At 45.8% G+C, this 26,152-nt stretch overlaps 1 protein-coding gene across 1 annotated transcript in view; it reads right to left on the reverse strand.

Annotated features, from left to right (window-relative positions):
- Window positions 1-755: 755 nt before the first annotated feature.
- Window positions 756-26,152, reverse strand: part of ADGRF3 (adhesion G protein-coupled receptor F3) — a 38,324-nt gene continuing 12,927 nt past the window's right edge. Inside the window, exons 3-17 of the mRNA XM_078056074.1 lie at window positions 12,308-12,510; window positions 11,995-12,157; window positions 10,296-10,464; window positions 9,254-9,314; window positions 8,702-8,863; window positions 8,035-8,208; window positions 7,294-7,512; window positions 6,550-6,759; window positions 5,906-6,049; window positions 5,536-5,732; window positions 4,952-5,131; window positions 2,671-4,033; window positions 2,159-2,200; window positions 2,010-2,072; window positions 756-1,547 (exon numbers count right to left, since the gene is read on the reverse strand). Of these exons, the coding sequence (XP_077912200.1) occupies window positions 1,537-1,547; window positions 2,010-2,072; window positions 2,159-2,200; window positions 2,671-4,033; window positions 4,952-5,131; window positions 5,536-5,732; window positions 5,906-6,049; window positions 6,550-6,759; window positions 7,294-7,512; window positions 8,035-8,208; window positions 8,702-8,863; window positions 9,254-9,314; window positions 10,296-10,379 (2,910 nt within the window). The 5' untranslated portion in view covers window positions 10,380-10,464; window positions 11,995-12,157; window positions 12,308-12,510 and the 3' untranslated portion in view covers window positions 756-1,536. The remainder of the gene's footprint in view (window positions 1,548-2,009; window positions 2,073-2,158; window positions 2,201-2,670; window positions 4,034-4,951; window positions 5,132-5,535; window positions 5,733-5,905; window positions 6,050-6,549; window positions 6,760-7,293; window positions 7,513-8,034; window positions 8,209-8,701; window positions 8,864-9,253; window positions 9,315-10,295; window positions 10,465-11,994; window positions 12,158-12,307; window positions 12,511-26,152) is intronic.

Below are 26,152 nucleotides of genomic sequence, written 5' to 3' on the forward strand. Positions count from 1 at the left end.
CCATGCTGAGAGTGGAGCCTGGCACTGGGGATCCCATGACACCAAGACCATGACCCGAGCCGAAAACCAAGGCTCAACCGACTGAACCACCCAGGCACCCCGAGCCTGTGACTTTTAAATGCCAGTGTTTGTCATCTTGTCACTTTAATCCTTGGCAGTCTGTGGTAACTTCTTCTGTACTTTAAAGTTGTTAATGCAGGGGCACCTGGGTGGCTCAGTTGTTAAGCGTCTGCCTTCGGCTCAGGTCATGATCCCAGGGTCCTGGGATCGAGCCCCGCATCGGGCTCCCTGCTCGGCGGGAAGCCTGCTTCTCCCTCTCCCACTCCCCCTGCTTGTGTTCCCTCTCTCGCTATGTCTCTCTCTGTCAAATAAATAAGTAAATAAATAAAATCTTTAAAAAAAAAAATAAAGTTGTTAATGCATTCTTACAAAGGTGCTCAGATCAGTGACTTGGTGTATACATGCATACGTCTATGAAACTTATATTTATATTGATATTGTTGTGAAAGTTAAAGAAAGGGACCTATTAGCTTCACCTTTTCCTAAACTTTGAAAAGAACCAAAATCTGCCCTTCACCTTTAATGTTTGGAAGATCAGAGTTCCTGTTATTAAGCCATCCTTTTTCTTGCTAGCCATAGAGAAGAAATAATCAGAAAGGAAATCATTGAATAGTTAAAGATAAAACAATTTTTATCAAATATATCTGTAACATGAACTACTGATTAGTCAAAAACTGGTTGAGACTTGTAAATGATTAATCGCAATCATTTTGAACTTTAATATCTGTTGATTATGTTTACAGCAGAGGCAGGCTTATTCCTTAGGTAGTTTTGGCTAGTTTTTCATGCTATTTTTGCTTGAATAGTTTAGTGGGGACAGGTGACCTGCAAGAGAAAGGAACGTGACTAGTGGAAACATTAGCCTGTCTTTGCCAATGGCTGAGCTCTGGGAGGGCAGAAGGGCTCAGAGCATTGGGCCAGGACCCATCCTCGTGGATTCAGGCACATTCCCTCAACTCCCTTGGAGGAGGAGCAACATGAGCTCGTGTGGTTCACTCAAAGCTTCTGCCTTCCCCATAAAAGGGCTCGCCCTGAAGCTCTGGGCTGGTGAAGGAGAACTTGCAAGGCTGCCCTCCCCTCTGGATACCAAGCCCACCAATGGCAATTCTTTCCAAGCAAAGGTTTTTCAGGATAATTAAATATTTGACAGTGCAAAAAAGGAATTTCCTGAGTGAACTGAATCAAGGGTTGGTGGTAGTAAAATTCCCTCCAGCTTTCTGTGAAAGCAATAGAAGATGCTATGCCATCTACTCTCTGAGGCCTCCACCTTCCCCATCCCATCCAGAAATGTCTATGCTGGAAAAGTCTGTTTTCCAACCCTTGGGCTGGGACAGTTACAAGAAGAAGAGCCTTCTGCGCCAGGAAGCCCTTTGCTACGCTCGGCTTCACTCCGTGCCGCTCACACTGCTCCCAGGAAGGCTTGTTTCCCACCTGGCATCTTCACTTCTTCCTTTGCTGTGTTCTGGGATGTAGGTTTCATAGGTAGCCTAGGAAGGGACAGAAAGGCCCAGCTGCAGGGTGATTATTATTATTATCATCAACTCTCCTTTGATGAGGTTGTACCCATCTTCACGTTCTCACCTGCCCTCCTGCCGGGGCCACAGTAATCCTAGGAACTCTGCTCTCGGCTACGCTGACTCCCATGCTTACCGATCCGACCTATTCCCTTCATATAGTAACTGGAGGCAGACTTTCAAATGGAGAAACCAGGCACAAAGAGAGTCCCCAGGAGCCCAGGTTGGAATCAGGAGCCCAGGAACCTGACTCTCGACTGCTCTGACGGGGCTCTTTTCTCCATTGTTGGGGAGTTTGAACCTGAAACATGCTCATTCTAAAAGACAATCCCAAACTCCTCTCGGCTCCTAGCTGTGCCTCTTAGGAAGGCTGTGGAACAGCTGCTTCTAACCTGCTCTCAGCGGGAGAACTGAGGATTTGAGCCAGCAACTCACCAGGGAGATGGTGGAGTTGGAGGCTTGGGTGCGGCAGAAGCGTTTGAGTAAAGCCTCTCGTATCTGCAGGAGACGTAACGCCCTGGTTATGCCAGCCCAAGTCCTGGCCTGGGCACCGCAAGTCAGATGGGTTAGGTGGGCAGACTCACCTTCTTGTCTGTGAGGCAACCAAACAGTAAGATGAAGACACCCTAAAAGAGAGATATGGGGATAAGTTAGTCAAGGAGGAAGGAATCAACCAAAGTCAACTCTTTTCCCTCTCCTTTTCCTTTAGCCTCTGTCTTCCTGTCTAATTCATGTCCCGAGGCTTCCCATCTAGAGTTTTCTGCATATTCACATCGTTTGGTGCATAGAATCCGTTTCAGGTACTTCTCTCACTGCTTTGGTTACAAAGGATAGATATCAAAGTTTTGAGGACTGACAATTCCCTGACTTCTCTGGCAAAACCAGATACTATTTTACAGATAAGAAAACCAAAGCTCACAGAGGTTTGTCCGAAGTTCTCCAGCTAGTCAGTGGAGGAAATGGGATCCAAACCTAAGTCTTCTAAAATTCCTGACACTATTTCTTCTGCTTCACCATGATACCTCCTTGAGAAGGGACTGGCAGTGACTTAGACCATCTAAAAGGGCAAAAACACAGCCACCACACTGTCACCCACCTGGGTGGTGTTGAGAATCGTGAAGATGTAGTGAGGAACTATGGAGACTTCCTCCAGCAGAGTGGCCAGGCCCAGCCCTCAGGTGAGGCCGAAGATGGGGGTGAGAATGAGCAGGGCTTTGGTCACCCCCAGAAGGGCATGGCGCTTCTGCACCTGGGGCCCCTCTGACAGCGAAGGTCTCAGGAGCTTCAGCACAGCCATGGCTAGTACCAGCCCATTCACGCCCACAATAGCCAGCACTGGCCCCACGAAGGTGTAGCGTGCCCCTCCCTTCCCATTCAACCAGCATGCCCCCTCCCCCAGGTATTGCCCTTGGGGTAGGTAGAGGCCCAGGGCAGCACCTGCAAACCCCATTGGGCACATATAGCCAAGGACCACCAGCAGGGAGAGTACTCGGCACTTGGACAGCTGACTGAAGACGAAGAGCAGCTGGTGGGCCAACATCAGGGCCTGAGCCAGCATCCAGAAAAAGGTGGCCAGGTAGAGGAAGTGACAGAGGAAGGCAGCCGCCAGGCAGAGTGGGCTTTGGCGTCCCGGAGGAAGCAGGTGTCCGCAGCCAAAAGGCAGAGCACCACGTTGAGCAGGGCCATGTGGCGTAAGTAGGCAACTTTGCTCCGTCCCACGGCTCCCACACCAGCCTGTGCACGCCCAGGCACACGAGCAGGGCCAGGATGGAGGCGCCCAAGCCCACCTGACTCAGCAGCTCCAGGGTGGGGTTTTCTGGAAGAGTATTTCGGGACATGAGGATGGAGAAGGCAGTGAGGTGCCGACAGATACACTCAGTGGTGGGGCTGGCGTGAGCGGTTTGCACCTGGCACCCTTCATCTGACCAACCCCCCTTGCCCTGGAAGAGATCGTGGTCCCAGGAGACACAGTGGGGAGTGCTAGCTGTGTCCCCGAAGTCCATGATGACTTCTCCCTGGTTGAAGGCCTGGCCACCTGCCATGATGGAGATGGAGAGGACCAGCCCAGGAGTGGCATAGAAGGAGTCCCCCAGCCCTTGGCCATAGTTTGAGGGCAGAAGATGGTCCAGTTTCCGCAGTAGCATGCTAGTAACACTGACGTTCGTTCCATTATGGCCCAGTGGGGCCAGTGAGCGCCTAGGAATGCATGCCTGCAATGGGGCCTGAGTGGAGAAGGAGACTCTGTAGTCAGCAGGAAACGCAGGTCCAAGGAGCTGGGTCCGTAGCTGCACGTTACGTAAGCTGAAGGAGAAGGGCTGATCCTGTGGGCACAGGCTGCGGGCCAGGGTCTCCACAGCCAGCAGGAAACCTGAGCCCGCTGAGGGCTTCTGGGCCTGCGCTGGGGCCCACAGAGAGCCGGTGTCCATGTCTAGGACCTTGTCTGTGGTTTTCAGGAGAGCCTGTGATGCCCAACAGAGAGATCCCAAAAGAGAGATGAGCCCTGGCCGCTAGAGCCCACAGCACTGGGCCAGGGGCACAGGGAACTCGGCCCCAAAGCCACCTTTCCTAGTCCAGCAGAAGACCCATGGGTGGAAAGAAAGGCGGAGAGGAAGACAGACCTGTGAAGGAAGAGTTCCTATATGGGAAGAATGGGGAGCTGTTCAGCTCACCACTGGGGTGGCTTCAAGTATGTGGTCTCCTGATGCAATCCGGCCTCTCCATCTGACAGTCTTTCTCTCCCCTCCATCCCTCGGGCCACCCAGGCCCTAAGGGGCCCCTTTCCAATTCCTTGACCCCTACAGGTCTGTAAAGCTAAGAATGGTACCCAGTGGTAGAGGGCATGATGTTCTGAAGTAGAGGGCCACATGCACGTCCATCCACCCACATATGATATACATTCCCAGATAGGAAGTGTGTTGTGTTGTTGCCCCTGATTATTCTTTTGGATGCCTCTTATTGGTCACCAACTGTTGCCCATATTGAGAGCTGGTTTAGGTGAGTCCAGCCAAGCCAAGAGTGTTTGAGTATCTCCATGTAGGTATCGTGTGTGTGTGTTTCAGGGGGTGGCGTCAGGGGGGGGCTTCACATCATATGCACGCATCTGCATGTACATGAATGCCTCTGAACTCACGTCTTCACACCCCTTCCTGCCTTTCCTGACCTCCCATGTGTTATCAACATCAGACCTTCTCCACATTTCATGGCCTTGAGCCTGGTGTCCAAGAGGAGAGACGGACCAGGGAAGCAGACACTCAGACTCTAGAAAGGTCTGCTGGCTGACAGCCCATGATGATGTCAGGGGGACAGAAGTGCCCAGAGGTAAAGAGCTTCAGGCCCCTACTACCCAGCTGGCCCCTGCCATGGCTCAGAGAGCTCACCTCCAGGGCCCTGCGGGTAAGCTGTATTCTAGCATCCACCACCACCTTGGCCAGGAATGATATGGTGCCCAGCAGCGCCAGTAAGTCAGAGGGCGAGCTCACCGCCATCACGTGCTCCGACAGCTGTGCCAGGATCTGGGGCACCTCCCCAGCAGGCCAGCCCTGGCCTGCCCGTAGCAGCTGAGACACAAGACAGCAGGAATTGGGGAGTGGGGTGGGCAAGTCCTCACGAGGGAGGGGCCATTCCTCCTCCATCCAGCTCTTTCCTCCCCATCCCCGCACCAGTCCCAAGGGAACAGGAAGCAAAGATCGAGTGAGCCACATGGAAGGAACTGACACCCATGTTAGTGGAACAGACATTTGGTGGGATTAAGTTTGGAGAATAGCACGCTCCCCACAATGAGAATGCTGGGCACTCTCTGGCCCCCGCCTCACTCCCTGGCTCTGCTGGGCTCCAGTTCAGAGAAGGTGAATGACCTTCAGGCCGGGCCTCAGAGGGAAAGCCTTCTAAAGCTAGGTCCCGAGTGAGAAAGGGGTAGGTCATGGAGGGTGAGGCATGTGGGCAGCAGGGCCTGAAGCTTTACCCGGGCTCTGTGATGCAAGGCCAGGAGCTCTGTGTCTGTGCAGCTGCTGTGAACGGGCTCCCAAGTCCCATCAGGCCCACAAGTCCGCTTTACTATGCCCGTCCTGTTCACCGGACATGGGGCCTGTGCCACGTGGCCAGCCTTGGTGACATTCCAGGCAACAGCTGAGGAGTCCTCAGGGCAGGCGGTGTCTCCATCTGAAGAATGATATCAGGGAGGCTCAGCAACCACAGTGCAGCCCCAGCCTTTCTGGGGCAGAAACATGTTCAGGCTCTGGAGACGGGCTGTGGGGCCCAGTGCAGGGAAACGTCAAGGAGCACGCAGGGCAAGCAGTAAGAGGTCAACCAGCTGGACCCCAAGTCCCACATACCCTGGATGACGGTGACAGAGATGGGGACACTGAGAGGGGTCAGTCCTGGGCTCTGCAGCTCACAAGTGTATGTGGTGTCAGCCACAGGGCAGTGCTGAACGGCCAGCACAAAGCACCGGGAGCCTGGCTTGTTGACTAAGGAGGCTGAAGATAACATGAGAGAGGGAACAGTTACTGGGCCTGGAATAGACCTAGAACCCAGCAGGCCCAGAGATGTCCTTTCAGTCTTTCTAGCAACTTCAGAAGCAGATGACGCAGTGCGGAAGACCTGAGTGCTACGAGAGCATCAAACTATGAAGGCAGCGCTTGGATTTTGGTGAGGGGCGCCTGGGGGTCTCTAACTAGCCCCAGGACTTGAAGCCAGGTTCCTCATTTGTAGAATGGGGCCTATCACCAAACGAACTTCACAGAGTATATTGCGAGAGTTCATTAAGATTGTGTGAAAACATTTTGCAAACATATCTCCATTCATGTGGTTTTTGCTGTATCAATACAATTAGGATTGCTTGTGGGGTAAAAACAGGGTTGGACTTGGACCCAGAACTCCCAGGTGGAACTGCAGCCTCTGCTTCCTGCGAGCTGGAGAGCCAGCTGCCTGGAGACCAGCTGCCGCCTGTCCCCCGGCCCCGACAGCCCCTCCGTACCTTTGCTGCCCTCCCTGGGACTCCAGGAAGCTGTGTAGGCCACGTGTGTGCTGGGGACGCAGCAGGTCAGCTGGAAGCCAGGGCAGGTGGCCCAGGAAACGGAGAGCTGGTCTGGAAGCCGAGCCACATCTGTTGCCTGCAGGGGCACCTTCACCACCTGGGACAGCTCCCACCTGAATCCCTGAGCCTCAAAGCAACACGTGTACTCACCTGCAGATACACACCGGCCCCCCCCCCGTGCCACAGAAGCTCTGCTGCTTCTAAAGCCACACCTGAGGTCTGCCTTCCCGGTCCGGCCTCTCCTTAAGCCCAGCAACAAAGATCCCTGCGCCCGAAAGGATTTCTAGGAGGAAGAGGCCTGGAGAAGAGGCTCCTGACATTTTTCTTTAATAGCCTGGAGCCATGGATTCCAAGTGAACCTCTTTCCTGCGAGGGGATGCCCTTCCCGAACCACCTGATGGCCACTGCAACATCTTGAAGCAAAACACAATGTCTGTTCTCTGCCGAAATTGACACCCCACCTTCAGCATTCTCCTGTTAAAATTGTTCACATCAGTGGGCTCCTTAGCCTTTGTTTCCCCAGAATGAATAAATGGAAAGATGCAAAAGGAAAGGAAGGGGAGAGAAAAGCAGGAAGGAGAAGAGAGGGAGGAGGAGGAAGGTGAGGGAAGCAGGGGAAGAGAAGGACAAAGAGAAGGGCAAGGCAGAGGAGAAGAGAGATGAAAGGAAGGGCAGGCTGGCTACCTGCCCATCTATGGGAGACGTTGAGGATGCTGAGGACAGCCTGGCCCGGGCTAGAGGCCAGGGACACATGTGTCCCTGGCTGCAGGAGGATGGGTGTGGGACTGCCCGCGTGCCGCAGGAACCAGTTCAGGTTGGTGGTCTCACGGCTCTTGACAAGGGTCAGATTCAGAGTGGCGCCAGGTGTCTGCACCGAGGAGGTCAGGCTCAGCCTTCCGGGGACTGCAGGGAGGCAGAAGGCAGGCACCCCTTGGAGCAGGAATTGTGGCCCTCTGCGGTTAAGCTGACTCCTTCCCCATCTTTGGAAGCCCGTTCCTCGTCACTCCCTCCCCACCGCCCCCAGTACTGTTTTGTTTTGTTTTGTCCCTGGATGAGAGTGGCTGCTGCGGTCCAGCCGAGGACCCTGTCATTGGGAACCAATCAGGGAAGCCTTGTGGCCCACGATTTCCCCTCCCCTAGGGGACCTGGGGCTGCTGGAGCCCCTTCCTGGCCCTCTAGGGTCAACAGCTGTCACTCTAGCCCTTTCTCTCCTTGTCCATATGTCTCAGGAGCCCTGTTGTTCATTAGTCTCACTACCCAGTCCCAAGCTTGAGGCTGTGACCCGCCAGGATAACTGGCGATTCTCCCACCCAGCGGAGCTCCTGGGCTTGGGCCAGCTGGCCGAAATACAGGGGTTAGAGAGGAGAAAACACAGGCTTTCTTTCCCAGGGGCCCATTGGTTTCCAAGTTCCCAAATCTCCTCACCAGGTGGCAGCAACTGGCAAGAGCCGGCTTCAGCGGGGCCGAGGACCAGACAGCCACAGGGCCTGTGGCTGTGGGCGGGCTCGCAGGGAGGGTGACGGGAGCAGACGCTGGTGTTCCGCTGGTACCCAGACAGGCAAGCACAATAGGTCTGCCCATTGCTGTGGAGGTTACACTCTGCGGCAGAGGGCGGGGACAAGACGTGGGCAGGCCGTACGAGAGAGCCAGTCCTCTGACGCCTGAGCCACTCTAGGGCTGGCTGTCTGGAACCATCCCAAAGTCACAACAGCCTCAGCCATCAGGGACTGCCTCCTCACTCAGGGTTCAAAGCAGCAGAGGTCCTGCTGGGCAAAGTCATCAGGGGTGGTGTCGGGGGTCAGAGAAGTCCCAGCCCACCACCGGCTGCCTCTTGGGCCTCTGCCTCTTGGGCCTCTGCCAAAGTTTAGAAGATGGGGACATGGAACAGGAAGGGAAGGGTCTGTCTGGTGGGGAGGTGAGGAAGGAGCTGGGCCATGGAGACCCTCCAGGAAATGGGAGGGGTCGGCAGCGGTCTAAGCGAGCTGGCTGCGGGAGACCTGGGAAGCCTGTGCCCCCTTCTCTCTGAGCTCCCCGTCCCCCACAAGTGGTGGAAGGCCCACTGAGAGGCAGGGCTCCAGAGAATCCGCCCTACCTGTTGTGAGGCTGAGGCCAGTGAGAGTTCTTGGGAAAGAGGAAGCCGAGGCAAGGGGCTGAGTCAGGGTCCTGGAGAGTGCCAGCGGCCAGGTCTGATTTGGCAAGTCCAGCTGTACATAGACCGAGGCCAGGACTGATTCTATGGCAGCAGAGGGGGCAGCTGTAGAGGAGAGGTGGCAAGGCCATGGGCTGGTCCCCTTCTGCCTCCCACACCTGGCTGGTCACTGGACCCCGGGCAGATCCCACCTCCCATAGCCCAGCTAGGAGCTGACAAGACTCGAGAGGGCCATAACCCTCACTAGCTACGTTGCATTCACATACAGCTCCATGTCACCCTCCCCTCATTTTATAGATGAGGCTCTCCAAGATGAATGATTTTCTCCAGGCCTCACAGCTAGAGAACTGGCCTCTGGACCTGAGTGTCCACTGTGGCCAGCCATGGATCCAGTCTTCCGTGGGTCCTCTTCAGCCTCATTCCCTGCTCCCTGTCCTCCCCCCTTGCCCTCCCACCCCTCCCTCCTTCCTCCTCCTGTCCACTCCATCCACTCACCACCTTTTCCACTCCTCTGGTCCAATTGCTGCCCCGATTCCCCTCCAGCCTGACTCTGTGCCTGGAACAGAGGAGAGACCTCTGAGAGATGCTGACCCCAGGTTTCTTCCAGGGACACCTTCTTCCCCAGGGGGCTCGGGCTAGCCTGACTAATTTGGCGTGACTCCATCTCTTTGAAGCTCTTCTTTTTGCCTAGCCAGAATCAAGCAGGCACATCAGGAGAGGAGAGCAGGCTTCCGGTAGGAGGCGCCAGGGATGCAGCCCCAAGGACTCTGCCAAGGCCTGCAAATCCCACCTGAACCCAGGAACCAGGCACACCCTGGAGAGTCAACATGCTTTGCTTAATTCCTTCCTGAATTTACCTGTCCCTGGGCCTCTAGGCTAATTGAAATGGCTGTGTCTGGAACACCAGCGGGGAGGGCCGGGCAGAGCTGGCTGGGGCCCAGAGGCTTGGGGAATTCTGTTCTCTCCATAGAAACTGCCACAAGGGCGAGCATAAGGCAGCATCTTCCCTTAGTCTCTGGTTCCTGTAAATTATTTCCTCACCAACTCCTCCCTCTCTCAAAATTGTATGTGAATGTGGGTACTATATCTAAAAACAGATATAGATATAGATATGGATACGGATACACACAGTGATACGGACGTCTTCTTGGGAGAAAACAGAGATCAAAAAGTGCTAATCTTGACTTTGCTGTCTTTCTTCAGATTCTCTCCTGTCCTCTATGCTGGAAAATTTTTCTTTTCTTTCCATTTTTAAATTATAAGCTTGACTGGGAGAACCTTTATCCAAAATGTAGCTGGCATCACTGGAGTTCACAGTGACTCAAAGAAACAAAAGCTATCCCACACCCTGGAAAATAAGACTGACCTCTCAGAGATTTTATAACAAACTAGCCTCTCTTTTTTACAGTACTTCCTCTCCCTCCAGCCCTTGCGCCTCCACCCGCCCCTTCATCCACACCTTGCTGCCTCTCACGCTGATAGGCCCCTATGTCAGCTCTGCAGACCTTCCCTGGGTGCTTGCCCCAGGCTTACTCACAGGTTGAGACGCTTGAGCAACTGGTGACCTCACCAGGGGGAGAGTCATGGCCAGGAGCACCACGGAGGCAGCTGAACAGACCATGGCTCAGCGAAGCAGTCCTCAAGAGTCCTCTGGCTGCTGCATGATGCAAATGTCCTCAGAGAAGAGTTGGCAAGGCTCAGCACAGCTGGGATGGGAGAAGAGGGGACAGGAGCCAGCCGAATTTACAGAGGAAGTGCTACAATCTGTGACCGAGTCACATGGGCACCCAGGTCCCAGTGAGGCCACCTGGAACCCATGTGCCCCAGTGACAATGGTCTGCGCAGGTTCCCCCTGGGTTCTAAACCAAGAACCCGGTGCACAGGAGAGGGCTTGGGGGTCCTAGGTCACAACCAGCAATATGCCATTAAGCCAGGGACCTGGGAAATCTGGATTGTCCTGAAACTTCTGGGAAGCTGGATCATTGATCTCAGAGCCAAGGTAGAAAGGACAAACATTAGGGCTGATTTCTAGCCTAAAATAATTTCCAGAGTCTTAAGTTTAACTAAGAACCCGGAAAAATGCTGGGAGAAATTACTAAGTAACTTCACAAAATAGTTTTGAAGGGAGGATGGTCTTTCCAAACAAGACACAAAACCCAGAAAGCCAGAAAGAAAATAAATTAGGCTGTCTAAAAAGTTTTAAATTGGGGATGAAAAGCACATAGGGTAAAAAGGCAAAAGACAACATGTTTGTAGCACGATGATTGAATAAGGGGCCAACCTTAACACAAGAGTTTTTTATCTTACATTAGTAAGATGGAAAATGGGCAAAAAATAGAAAAAGTCAGTTTACTGAAAAAGAATTATCAACAGTTTGATAAACATATAAAAAAATCCACTTTGAAAAAAGAAAATAAAACTGAAAAAAAGAAAAAACAGACAAAAATAAGAAAACAAAAAAAGAAAAAATTAAAAAAATGAAATAAGAAAATAACTCTGTCACCTACTAAATATCAAAAGACATTGATTATATTCAGTGTTGACAAAAATGTAGTGATACACGTATACAAAAATGTGTGTATAAGGATGTTCAAGGCAGAGTTGTTTGTGACAGCAAACGAGTTAAACAACCAAAATGTCCATTCAAAAGGGACATTTCCAAACAACTGAACATTGTTGTGGGAAAAAAGTGAGGTAACTCTATTTTGGGGTGAATCCCAATATATATGGTGAAGTGTAAAGTGTATATTATGCTGCCTTTTACATACAAAAGGGAATCTATATTCAATATCTGTGCTTTTTATACCTAGAATATTTCTGGAAAAACACATCAAGAACGTTGGCAACTGTTGCTTCTGGGGAAGGGGGTTAAGGGTGCAGATGCATCTGTTTGATATATATTTTTTCTAAACATAGGCATGTATTTTCCTAAATAAGAAAAGGAAGAGTGGATTTAAACATGCACACACGCAGGCGCATAAGCACTCACGTGTGCATGTGCGTGTGCACACACACATGCACACACAACACCTATGGTAAAATCTAGCCACGATACATTTCTACTTCCACCACCTCTTCAGCTGTCCCCTTGCTAGGACGGCCGCCGAGGCGCAGCTGACACACAGCAGTGACATGCATGGGAACAAAGACTTTGTTAATAATCGATTTGAGAATGGTGAAGAATCAGGTTTGAGAACATGAAGGGGGTTGCCATCAGCGTTATGGGAACCGCCCACTGCGGCCGCAGATGGTCTCAGAGGGTCCAGGGGGATACGGGCCACCACCAGCATCTGCCACAGTCACCAGAGTGCATCAGTCCAAGCACAAGGTTGTCCTGGATGGTGCTCGACAGGGTCTGTCAAGGAGCAGGGACGACAGAAGAGAGAGGTGGAACTGTTTCTGTAATTTGAGAGAAGTTTCAAACATTTTTGCCTGTACAAAAAAAACACCGAGAAAAGATCGGAAGGAAATGCTACAGGCTCTAGGAAGTGTCCGAGAAAAGATCAGAAGGAAATGTTACAGGCTCTAGGAAGTGTCCGTTGACTTTACCTCAGGATTCCTGAGGGCTTCACACTGTGCACCAGGGGCCTTAAGTGATATTTGTTCTAAATGAGTCAATGGATAAATGACACACACCAAGGGGCGCCTGGGTGGCTCAGTTGGTTAAGCATCTGATGCTTGATCTCAGCTCAGCTCTTGATCTCAGGGTCGTGAGTTTGGGCCAGCGTGGGGCTCCACGACCAGTGCGGAGCCTACTTAAAAAAAGAAAAAAGAAAAAAGAAGCACATCAAGACATTAACAGTGGTTGTAACTAAATGGTAGGATTTGGCATGTTTTTCTATGTTCTGTTTTTCAATTTTATATTCCATAATGGAAAAAAAGTCCTAACAAAAATACTAGATCTTGGTGTGCCCAGGGGGCTCAGTCGCTTAAGTGACCTATTCTTGATTTCATCTTAGTTGTGATCTGGGGAGGGGGGAGGTCCCAGCTCAGAGGGGAGTCTGCTTGAGATTCTCTCTCTCCCTCTCCCTCTGTCCCTTCCCACTCCCGTTTGCATGCACGCACTCTCTCTCTCTCTTAAATGGATAAATAGATCTTTAAAAAAATAATCTTATAGTCTCAACTCCTTCCTTGTAGACCAACAAGGTTCAGAGTCCGTCAGGTTTGCCCAGGTGTCCCCGGTTGCCAGGAAGCACCCGGAGGCTGAATCAGGTCTCTGGCTTAGGGTGGGGTTCAGGCAAACAGGTACTTAATTGCTGCCACCTACCTACTCCCAAGTGGAAGGTCAACCGTAAGGCTATTGGCCTCTGTCCTATGTACCTAACAGTATTTGGAAACAAGTAAGTTTCTACCGCTACTGGCCGTTTCTCTGGGCTCCTAGGTTGCACCCTGGGCAAAAGAAATTTCCTTTTCATTCCTTTGTGCTTTGAGCCCTCCAGGCCATTCAGCAGGGTCTTTGATAACAAAGGTTTGTAATCTGGGCTTCTCTTATCTGTATCCAAACAGGTTATTTTAGGAGGTTTTACCTCCGTTACTATGTAAACTACTAATAGATTACTAAAGAATAAATGTAGCTTAGACCTTTATCCCGTATGAATCCTAACTTCTTTTCTCTTTCCACCTGACATGGCACGACATTATTGGAAATATTAAATGATAGGTTGTTAGATTGGGAAGGGACCTTAACTGAGATATTGAAGCAGCCAGGCTGGGTCCAAGGATCCAGAGGGGGGTCCCACAGGCCCAGCCAAGAGGCTCCTTGGCTTTGCACAGGATAGAAGTCAAACGAGAGCGAGAAGGAAGTGAAAACAGAGTTCACTGAATAGCGTGAGTGACAGAGAATAGCAGACCTAGTGTCCGGGAGACTCGGAAAGGAAAGGAGAGTTAGTCTTGTTGCTGGGTGTTAGGGGTTTACATTGGAAAGGGGTCCTGGATATGTGTTCCTTCAGGAATCCAGGGTAGGGTCCGACCAAAGGTGAGTGACTGGTGAACTGTAGGTGTTATTTCATAAACTGTTGAAGGTAGGGAGCATTGGTCAGCAACAGCTGAGGTTTGTTTGAAGCTAACGTCCTAGAACATGTTTGGGATCTGGCTCTTCTTAGCTATTGTCACGTGTTTGGGGGCCAAGGATGAAGCTCGGAGAATGGTTAACTCTCTTGCTTTCCCCTTGGAGTGGGAATGTAGCTTCTCTGGTTTTTACTCAGATGCCAGGTGAAATACAGAATGTGAGTAAATAGGTCCTAGCAGGAAAATAGCAGAATTGGAGCCTTTTCAGTTTCCCTACCTCAATATTATCTACTCCATCTACTCCAGCTCTCTCACTTTATAGAAGAGGAAAAGGAGCCAGGAGATCACACAGCTAGTGGATGGCAGAACCAAAGTTTAAAGCCAGGTCTTCTGACTTTGAATCTAAGGAATTTAGACAAAGGGAACTAAGATTGATCAATTTAAATATCGAATCAGGGGCACCTGGGTGGCTCAGTCGTTAAGCGTCTGCCTTCGGCTCAGGTCATGATCCCAGGGTCCTAGGATCGAGCCCTGCATCGAGAGCCCTGCTTCTCCCTCTCCCACTCCCGCTGCTTGTGTTCCCTCTCTCGCTGTGTCTCTCTCTGTCAAATAAATAAATAAAATCTTTAAAAATATATATATAGAATCATAGGAACTTCTAGCCACAAAAATGCATTAAAGATAGTATGAGATAGCATTTGATCCCACAAAGAAGACAGTTCTTCAAAAAGGCTTCTTTTCCTAAGGAGGAGAGGAAATGAATACAATATAAAAACAGGAGGGAGTATGGAGAGTATGTGCGTAAGAATCAAGCAGTTCTTTCAAAGTCAGCTCATGAATACCTTACTTATCTAGATGTCCTTACTTCAGCAAATGTGACCATTGGGAACAAAGCTGTTATCTACCAGGAAAAATATGAACTGTCTTATACAAATCACAAAAGGCTGCAAGATGGTAATATAACTGAACGAAAGAAGAACAATTCTTTTTTCTATGAGCAAACAACTATGTGTTAAGGTTTGAAAAAGGGCAACTAATGCAGAAGCAGACACAGGAATCAGACAGCTGGGCATCAAGAACAGCTTCCTTACTGGAAGAGCTGACTGAGAGAAGATGGTTTGGGTCTCAGCCAGATGCACTTCCCAATCCATCCTCTCTCAACTGAATTTACCTAGCTAGTCCCTGACATAGCCAGGCATCTCCGGGTCTCCCTTGTGGGGATGGGGTTGCTCAGAATGAGTCTGGAGGACTGGCCATTCCCAAAGAGGGAGCACCCAGAGCTTATTCTGCATGTCTTACCAAGCAGTGAAATCACTTTTTGCTTGGGGAAGAGGAAGAGGGAACAAAGACTATATATCCTTCTGGGGAGGAGAAGTTCCCTCCCCTTGGTGGAAACATGAGAAGAAAAGAGGAACGTTCCATGCCAACACCATGCAAGATTATAACAATATTCTAGTGAAAGAGAAAACTGGAAAACTTCATTTAACTAATGACAAAATATACAAATGAGTAGATTTTATAAAATCGGTAAACCTAGACAATCTGTTTCAACACCTTGCTACAAGCCTTAGGGGAATGTGTGCCAAGAGCAAAAAATAGTAGGTACTTGTTCTGGAAGCCTGTTGTTAACCGCATCCGTTTCACTTTCTGACTCACTTCCTAGAATTACCCTCCACCCATCATCCCAGGTTTACCATGGAAGCAGTCACTTTATACAGTCATGCAAACTTTAGTTTGTTCTTGATGCTCCTTTGCACTCCTGATCTTGAGTTCCATCAGGTACCCCAACTTCTTTTAGGGGACCCCTTCTTGCTTGAGCTAGTTAGAGCAGGTTTCCGTTATTTGCATCTAGAGAAATGTATATGGACACATGCTCAGAAAAGCCAAGGAAGCTGTGATGGCGGAAAAGTGGTTATCATATTAAGTTACAGGATTAAAGAACCTTGTGATTCAAGATAGTCACTTCATCTTTCCAGAGACCTCGCTTTTCACGTCACTACAATGAAGGAGTTGAATTACATGATCTTTGTGGCACAGCTGACCCTTGAACAGCATGGGTTTGAACTGCGTGGGTCCACTTACGTGCAACCTTTTTCAATAAATACAGTACAGTGCTATAAATGCATTTTCTCTTCTTTATGATTTTCTTTCTTCTTTTTTTGGAGTAGTTGACACATGATGTTATGTTAGTTTCAGGTGTACAACAGAGTGGTTCAACAGCTCTATACCTTACGCCATGCTCACTGCAAGTATAGCGACCATCTGGCACCATACAACGCTAGCTAGTACAATACCATTGACTATTCCCTATGCTGTACCTTTTATTCCTGTGACCTATTCATTCCGTACCTGGAAGCCTGTACCTTCCACTCTCCTTCACCTTTTTTGCCCATCCCCCTCCACTCTCTTCCTTATGATTTTCTTAACATTTTGTTTTCTCTAAGTTACTTTATTGTAAGAATGCAATACATAATATATAGAACACACAAAATATATATTAACTTCTTATGTTATCAGTAAGGCTTCCGGCCAACAGTAAGCCATTAGTGGTTAAGTTTTTAGGGAGTCAAAAGGTATACACAGATTTTTGACTGTGCTGGGCTTAGCACCCCTAACTCTCAAATTGTTCAAGGATCAACTGTACTTTAAAATTTTGTTCCATTTTCTTCTGGCCCTCATGGTTTCTAATGCAAAATCCATAGTTATTGTTCCCTTGTAAGTAATGTATCATTTCTATAGCTGCTTTCAAGTTTTTTTCCTTTGTCTTGAAACTTATGACGTGGCTGGGCTGGGTTTTTTTTTTTTTTAAGGCTTATCCTGTTTTGGATTCACTGAACTTTTTGCATATGTAGCTTTAGGTAGCCCAATCAAATTTGAGCATTTCAGCCATTATTTCTTCAAATATTTTTTCTGCACCACATTCTTTCTCTTCTCTTTCTTGGACTCTAATGACAAATATTAGACTTTTTTTCCCCCTGTATTATTTTTTTCATAGACGCCTGTAGCTTTGTTCAGTTTTTCAATTTTTTTTTCTCTCTCTGTTGTAACAGATGTGATTAAGTTAAGGATCTTGAGATAGGAAGATTATCCTGGGTGGGCCCAATGTAATCACAAGCATCGTTATAAAAGGAACACAGGACTGTGAGGGACAAAAAAGAAAATCTGTAACAGAAGCAGAGGTTGGGGTGATGTGCTTTGAAGCTGGAGAAAGGGACCGTGAGCCAAAGAATGAAGGCAGCCTCTAGAAGCCGGAAGAGGCAAGGAAATGGATTCTTCTCTGGAGCCTCCAAAAAAATGCAGTCCTGCTGACATCTTGATTTTAACCCTGTTAAGATTCACTTTAGATGTCTGATCCTCATGACTGTAAGATATGACACTTGTTTTGTTTCAGATCACTATATTTGTAGTAATTTGTTATAGAAGCAATATGAAACAAATAGAATCCATGCAGCAATTTAAAAAATTTTTGATTACTGTTATTACCATTTGGATCTTTCTATTTTCTGTTTCTTCACTGAGACTTCATCTTCTCATTCATTTCAAGAATATTCATACTTATGACACTTTTATAATAATTGCTTTAATATCTTTTTTTTGATAATTCCAACATCTGTGTCATTTCAGCATTGCTGTCTGTTGATTGTTTTCTTCCCATGTGAGTTGAGATTTCCTATTTTTTTATATGCCAAGTAATTTTGGATTGTATCTGGACATTTGATATTATGTTGTTTAAATCCTATGGAAAATGTTGATGTTTTTGTGTTAGTAGGGATTGACCCAGTTTGGTTCAGGTCATGAGATTTGACCAACCTACTGTGCATTGTATTTTTAACATCAGTTCCCTTTCCAAATGCCTTTGCAGTGCTATTCAGATCTGCTGCATATATGCCCCCCAGTGGCCAGTACGGGCCCTGGTGATGGTCTGTCTCGCTGTAGTTCTAAATGTATGATACGCTATTTAGGGTCGGAGTCAGGCATGAACAACTGGGAGATGATGCCAGGAGTTCCTCAAACTCAATGGGGTCGTCTTCCTGAACTCTTTCTCTCTCAAGTTATTCAAATCACTCTAGAATAATACTTTGTCAAGGTAGCAGGCATATAGCACACTTATACATCTCTCTATTGCATGTGTTTTAAACACATTTTTAAGTGTATTACAGAAAGCTTATGACACAGATTCCCTTAAATAACACACTCTTCTCAAAGTAGCATGCACATAGCTCTTATAACCATCTTTATTACTTTTTTTTTTTTTTAGAGGGCGGTAGGGGCAGAGGGAGAGAGAGAATCTTAAGCAGGTTCCATGTTTAGTGTGGAGCCCCATGTGGGGCTCAATCTCACAACCCTGAGATCGTGACCTGAGACAAAATCAAGAGTCAGATGCTTAACCGACTGAGCCACCCAGGTGCCCCTTTATTACATTTGTTTTAAAAAAAATTCTCTAAATGAATTACAGAATGGCAATCACATCCATTCCCTTAAAACATTGTTTTCTTTGTAGCAGATGGATGGCACTCTTATAGTCACCATTATTATATGTGTTTCTAAATCCTTCTCTAAATGCATTATAGAAGAGCTAAGTATTCTTTTTTTAAAAAATATTTTATTTATTTATTTGACAGAGACACAATGAAAGAGGGAACACAAGCAGGGGGAGTGGGAGAGGGAGAAGCAGGCTTCCCCCTGAGCAAGGAGCCCGACGCGGGGCTTGATCCCAGGACCCCGGGATCATGACCTGAGCCGAAGGCAGATGCTTAATGATTGAGCCCCCCAGGCGCCCTGAAGAGCTAAGTATTCTTAGAACACTTCAAAACATCTTTTATGGGGGCACCTGGGTGGCTCAGTCAGTTAAGCATCTGCCTTTGGCTTAGGTCATGATCCCAGAGACCTGGGTTTGAGCCCCATGTCGGGCTCCCTGCTCAGCAGGGAGTCTGCTTCTCCCTCTCCCTCTGCCACTCCCCCTTGCTTGTGCTCTCTCTGTTAAATAAATAAAATCTTTAAAATAAAACATCCTTTACAGGATAAAATCCAACGTCCTCAAGTCTAACTGATGTAATGAGATGGGTAGAGGCCATTTGATGGGTCACAATTGCCAATAGGAAGTGAATTGATCACACAATACTCAGGTCAAATAAAAATGAAGGTGAGTACCATGCTGTCTCCAATATGGGGTAGAATTAGTTTGAACCTTTATCTCACACCTAAAGAATAAATCCCACCAAATAGGAGTTTGCATTCAATTATAATTCCACTGTGTTAGGGCAACAATGGTATACTTATATTAAAAATATAAAGGCAAGAAAAGAAACAATTTATTTAAAAAAGCAACTTTGATTTTAGTTTATTAGAGCATTGCAGGCTTGTTGAAAAAAATTAAAATACTTAAAGACAATGTGTAATTTAGAAACTGAAAGTACTCATGGCTCTTTTTCTGGTCATGAAATGAACTGAACCGTATACTTTGCTTTTGAGTTATTTACTTTAAAAGTATTATGTTTCCTGTTCTTGTTTTTAAAAATGAAATGACCACAACTTTCATGTTGCTCTCTCACACAAAAACAAGTAAGTTGTTTTTTACTTAATGTAGTTCTCAGACTGTTTTTTCTTGAGACTGTGAATTTTAAACAAATTTTAGAAAGGAAATTTATTAAAGAATGGCCCAAGAAGTGGAAATAACCTACCATACACAAATAGTAGAATGAATAAACAAATTATAATTTTACAACGTACCACCATACTCTATTTTTTATTTTTTTTTAAAGATTATTTGAGAGAGAGAGTGAACACGCGCGCGCAAGCACGAGGAAGGGGGAGGGGGAGAGGGAGAAGGAGAAGGAGAAGCAGACTCCCTGCTGAGCAGGGAGCCCAATTCGGACTCCATCCCAGGGACCCTGGGATCATGACCTGAGTCAAAGGCAGATGCTTAACTGACTGAGCCACCCAGGCGCCCCCACCATACTTTAAAACCAAGCAGAAATTAAAATGAATGAACTAGATCTATATGTATGGATGTGGATCAACCTCAATACAATGTTAAGTCTAAAAAATGTTGTAAATGGTTAGGAACAGTGGGATACCATTAAGTACACACACACATACACACATGTATACCCAAAATAATGCCGTATTGAATCTGGATGTGAACATATGTAATGAAAGTATAAAATATGAATAGGAATGATAACCTCAAGATAGTGGTTACCTCTGGGGATAAAAGGGAAAGAGATAGTAAAGATCTGGAGCGTCAGCTGAAACAAAAAGAAACAAAAGTCCTGAAACATGTGTGGCAAAAGATTAACATCTGCTAATTCGTGGTGCTGCACAGATCACAAGTATATTACTTTCTAGACGTTATAGTTAAAATGGATGATGATGGTGATGATGATGATTATGATGAAGAGGGAAATGAGGAAACCTTCCTGGGTTTGACTGTTAAGAAAATATTTGGGGGTGCCTGGGTGGCTGAGTTGGTTAAGCATCTGACTCTTGATCTCAGCTCAGGTCTTGATCTAGGGGTCATGAGTTCAGGCTCCTGACTGGGCTCCATGCTGGGCTCCTTAAAAAAAAAAAAGATTATTTGATTCATCCTTATGCTTTTTCTGCTAAAAGATAAGTTTTTTTTATGGTGTAGCAATTTTTTAAAGGAAACTTTTAATTTTGGAATAGTTATACATTTACAGAGAAATTGCAAAGATAGAGAGAGTTTTCATATATTCACACCCTATTATAAACATTAGTATGGTAAATCTGCCACAATTAATGAACTAATATTTGTACATTATTTTATTTATTTATTTATTTATTTATTTATTTATTTATTTAAATTTTATTTATTTATTTGACAGAGAGAGACACAGCGAGAGAGGGAACACAAGCAGGGGGAGTGGGAGAGGGAGAAGCAGGCTTCCCGCGGAGCAGGGAGCCCGATGCGGGGCTCGATCCCAGGATTCTGGGATCATGACCTGAGCCGAAGGCAGACACTTAACGACTGAGCCACCCAGGCGCCCCTGTACATTATTTTAAACTGAAGTCTGTACTTTATTCAGATTCCTCAGTTTTTAAAAATCTAATGTCTTTTTTCTATTTTGGGATCTCATCCAGAAATCACAATACCTTGAGCCATCATGTTTCCTTAGGCTCCTGTAGACTGTCTGGTATTTTGTAGAATGTCCCTCGATTGAGGTTTCTACTGGTATCCATATTTTACCATTCTGAGCAAAGTGTAGAACTCTTACCTTCTTTTGTATCTCATTTCCCTCCCCCTTTTATAATATAGTTGTCTTAAATATTTCTTCTGCATACATTTAAAACCACACCAGTGTTATACTTTTTTAAAACCAGCAAATATAATTTAGAAAACTCAGACAAACGCCCATTGTATTTACCCATATTTTTGCTTGCCATGTTCTTTCTTCTTTCTTGATGATTCAAGGCTCTCTCTTTTATCATTTTCCTTTTGTTTAGAGAATTTCTTTTGGCCATTCTTTTATTTTCTTTCTTTCTTTTTAAAAAAATTTATTTTTTATTTAAATTCAATTAATTAACATATAATGTATTATTAGTTTCAGAGGTAGAGGTCAGTGATTCATCAGTCTTATATAATACTCAGTGCTCATTACATTATGTTCCCTCCTTAATGTCTATCACCCAGTTCTCCCTATCCTCTCGCCCCCATCCCCTCCAGCAGTCCTCAGTCTGTTTCCAATGATTAAGAGTCACTTATGGTTTGTCTCCCTCTCTGATTTCGTCGTTTTATTTTTTCCTCTCTTCCCCTATGATCCTCTGACTTGTTTCTTAAATTCCACATATGAGTGAGATCATATGATAATTGTCTTTCTCTGATTGACTTATTTCCCTTAGCACAATACCCTCTAGTACCACCCATGTTGCTGCAAATGGCAAGATTTCATTTTTTTTTTAATTTATTCATTTGAGACACAGAGAGAGAGAGAGAGAGAGAGCTGAGCAGGGGGAGAAGCAGAGGGAGGGGGAGAAGTAGACCCCCTGTGGAGCAGGGAGCCCGATGCGGGGCTCGATCCCAGGCCCCTGGGATCATGACCTGAACCGAAGGCAGACGCTCAACCATCTGAGCCACCCAGGCACCCCCAAGATTTCATTTTTTTGATGGCTGAGTAATATTCCATTGTATATATACACCACATCTTTATCCATTCATCTGTCAATGGACATCTAGGCTCTTTCCATAGTTTGGCTATTGCTGCTATAAACATTGGGGTATAGGTGCCCCTTTAGATCACTACATTTGTATTTTGGGGGTAAATACCTAGTAGTGCAATTGCTGGGTTGCAGGGAACTCTATTTTCAACTTTTTGAGGAACCTCCATACTGTTTTCCAGAGTGGCTGCATCAGCTTGCATTCCCACCAACAGTGTAGGAGGGTTCCCCTTTCTCTGCATCCTCACCAACATCTGTCGTTTCCTGAGTGGTTAATTTTAGCCATTCTGACAGGTGCGAGGTGGTATCTCGTTGTGGTTTTGATTTGTATTTCCCTGATGCCGAGTGATGTTGAGCACTTTTCCATGTGTCTGTTGGCCATTTGGATGTCTTCTGTGCAGAAATGTCTGTTCCTGTCTTCTGCTCATTTCTTGATTGGATTATTTGTTCTTTGGGTGTTGAGTTTAATAAGTTCTTTATAGATTTTGGATACTAGCCCTTTATCTGAGATGTCATTTGCAATATCTTCTCCCATTCTGTCGGCTGTCTTTTGGTTTTATCAACTATTTCCTTTGCTGTGCAAAAGCTTTTTATCTTGCCTTTGTTTCCCTTGCCTTTGGACATGTGTCTAGCAAGAAGTTGCTGTGGCTAAGGTCACAGAGGTTGCTGCCTGTGTTGTCCTCTAGGATTTTGGTGGATTCCTGTCTCACATTTAGATCTTTTATCCATTTTGAGTCTATTTTTGTGTGTGGTGTAAGGAAATGGTCCAGTTTCATTCTTCTGTATGTAGCTGTCCAATTTTCCCAACACCATTGGTTGAAGAGACTGTCTTTTTCCCATTGGACATTCTTTCCTGCTTTGTCGAAGATTAGTTGACCATAGAATTGAGGGTCCATTTCTGGGTTCCCTATTCTGTTCCATTGATCTATGTGTCTGTTTTTGTGCCAGTACCATACTGTCTTGATGATTACAGCTTTGTAGTAGAGCTGGAAGTCCGGAATTGTGATGCCCCCAGCTTTGGTTTTCTTTATCAACATTCCTTTGGCTGTTCGGGGTCTTTTCAGGTTCCAAACAATTTTTAGGATTATTTGTTCCAGCTCTGTGAAAATAGTTGATGGTATTTTGATAGGGATTGCATTGAATATGTAGATTGCTCTAAGTAGCATAGACATTTTCACAATACTTGTTCTTCCAATCCATGAGCATGGAACATTTTTCCTTTTCTTTGTGTCTTCTTCAATTCCTTTGATGAGTGTCCTATAGTTTTCTGAGTACAGATCCTTTGCCTCTTTGATTAGGTTTATTCCTAAGTATATTATGGTTTTGGGTGCAATTGTAAATGGGATCGACTTCTTAATTTCTCTTTCTTCTGTCTCATTGTTAGTGTATAGAAATGCAACTGATTTCTGTGCACTGATTTTATATCCTGCCACTTTGCTGAATTCCAGTATGAGTTCTAGCAATTTTGGGGTGGAGTCTTTTGGGTTTTCCACATAGAGTATCATGTCATCTGCGAAGAGTGAGAGTTTGACTTCTTTGCTGATTCGGATGCCTTTTATTTCTTTTTGTTGTCTGATTGCTGAGGCTAGGACTTCTAGTACTATGTTGAACATCCGTGGTGAGAGTGGACATCCTTGCTGTGTTCCTGACCTTAGGGAGAAAGCTATCAGCTTTTCCCCATTGAGAATATTTACTGTGGGCTTTTCATATAAGGCTTTTATGATACTGAGGTATGTTCCCTCTATCCCTACACTATGAAGAGTTTTAAACAAAAAAGATGCTGTACTTTGTCAAATGCTTTTTCTGCATCTATTAAGAGGATCATATGGTTCTTGTCCTTTCTTTTATTAATGTAGTGTATCACATTGATTGATTTGCGGGTGTTGAACCAAACTTGCAGCCCAGGAATAAATCCCCCTTGGTCCTGGTGAATAATCCTTTTAATGTACTGTTGGATCCTATTGGCTAGTATTTTGGTGAGAATTTTTGCATCCATGTTCATCAGGGATATTGGTCTGTAATTCTCCTTTTTGGTGGGGTCTTTGTCTGGTTTTGGGATCAAGGTAATGCTGGCCTCATAGAAAGAGTTGAGAAGTTTTCCTTCTATCTTGATATTTTGGAAACAGCTTCAGAAGAATAGGTATTAATTCTTCTCTAAATGTTTGGAAGAGGGTGCCTGGTGGCTCAGTTGGTTGAGCGACTGCCTTTGGCTCAGGTCATGATCCTGGGAGTCCCAGGATCAAGTCCTGCATTGGGCTACCTGCTCAGCAGGGAGTCTGCTTCTCCCTCTGGCCCTCCCCCATTTTGTGCTCTTTCTCTCTCTCTCATTCTCTCTCTCAAATAAATAAATAAAATCTTAAAAAAAAATGGAAAAATTCCCCATGGGAAGCCATCCAGCCCTGGACTCTTGTTTCTTGGGAGATTTTTGATTACTGCTTCAATTTCCTTGCTGGTTATGGTCAGTTCAGGTTTTCTATTTCTTCCTGGCTCAGTTTTGGTAGTTTATACGTCTCTAGGAATGCATCCATTTCTTCCAGATTGCCTAATTTGTTAGCATATAGTTACTCATAATATGTTCTTGTAATTGTTTTTCTTTGGTGTGGTTGTGATCTCTCCTCTTTCATTCATGATTTTATTTATTTGGGTCCTTTCTCTTTTCTTTTTGATAAGTCAGGCCAGCGGTTTATCAATCTTATTAATTCTTTCAAAGAACCAGATCCTAGTTACATTAGTCTGTTCTACTGTTCTTTTGGGTTCTATTTCATTGATTTCTGCTCTAATCTTCATTATTCCTCTTCTCCTGCTGGGTTTAGGCCTTATTTGCTGTTCTTTCTCCAGCTTCTTTAGGTGTACGGTTAGGTTGTGTATTTGAGACCTTTCTTGTTTCTTGAGAAAGGCTCGTACTGCTATCTACTTCCCTCTTAGGACTGCCTTTGCTGCATCCCAAAGGTTTTGAACAGTTGTGTTTTCATTTTCATTTGTTTCCATGAATTTTTTTTATTCTTTAATTTCCTGGTTGACCCATTCCTTCTTTAGTAGGATGCTCTTTAGCCTCCAAATATTTGAGTTCTTTCCAACTTTCTTCTTGTGATTGAGTTCCAGTTTCAAAGCATCGTGGTCTGAAAATATACAGGGAATGATCCCAATCTTTTGGTACCAGTTGAGACTTGATTTGTGACCCAGGATGTGATCTATTCTGGAGAATGTTCCACGTGCTCTCGAGAAGAATGTGCATTCTGTTGCTTTGGGGTGGAATGTCCTGAATATATCTGTGAAGTCCATCTGGTCCAGTGTGTCATTCAAAGCCCTATTTCCTTGTTAATCTTCTGCTTAGATGATCTGTCTATTGCAGTGAGTGGAGTGTTATTATCGATGTGTTTCTTTGATTTAGTTATTAATTGGCTTACATAATTGGCTGCTCCCATGTTAGGGGGCAAAAATATTTACAAGTGTTAGATCTTCTTGTTGGATAGATCTTTTAATTATGATATAGTGTCCTTCCTCATCTTTTATTACAGTCTTTGGTTTAAAATCTAAATTGTCTGATGTAAGGATTGTTACCCAGCTTTCTTTTGACATCCATTAGCATGATAGATGGTTTTCCACCCCCTCGCTTTAAATCTGGAGGTGTCTTTGGGTCTAAAATGAGTCTCTTGCAGACAGCATATCGATGGGTCTTGCTTTTTTATCCAATCTGATACCCTGTATCTTCTGATTAGGGCATTTAGCCCATTTACATTCAGAGTAACTACTGAAAGATACGTATTTAGTGCCAATGTATTGCCTGTAAAGTTACCGTTTCTGTATATTTCTCTGTTCCTTTCTGGTCTATGTTACTTTTGGGCTCTCTCTTCACTTAAAGGATCCCCTTTAATTATTTCTTGCAGGGCTGGTTTAGAGATCACAAATTTTTTGTTTCTGTTTGTCCTGGAAGCTTTCTCTCTCCTATTTTAAGCAACATCCTTGCTGGATAAAGTATTCTTGGCTGCATATTTTTCTCATTTAGCACCCTGAATATATCACGCCAGTCCTTTCTGGCCTGCCAGGTCTCTGTGGATAGGTCTGCTGTCAATCTAATGTTTCTACCCTTAGAGGTTACAGACCTCTTGTCCTGAGCTGCTTCTAGGATTTTCTCTTTTTGTCTGAGATTTGCAAGTTTCACTATTATATTTCAGGGTGTTGATTTTGAGGGGGAGTTCTCTGTGCCTCCTG

Source organism: Halichoerus grypus, chromosome 10 (assembly GCF_964656455.1).
Source record: "Halichoerus grypus chromosome 10, mHalGry1.hap1.1, whole genome shotgun sequence".
Taxonomy (NCBI): domain Eukaryota; kingdom Metazoa; phylum Chordata; class Mammalia; order Carnivora; family Phocidae; genus Halichoerus; species Halichoerus grypus.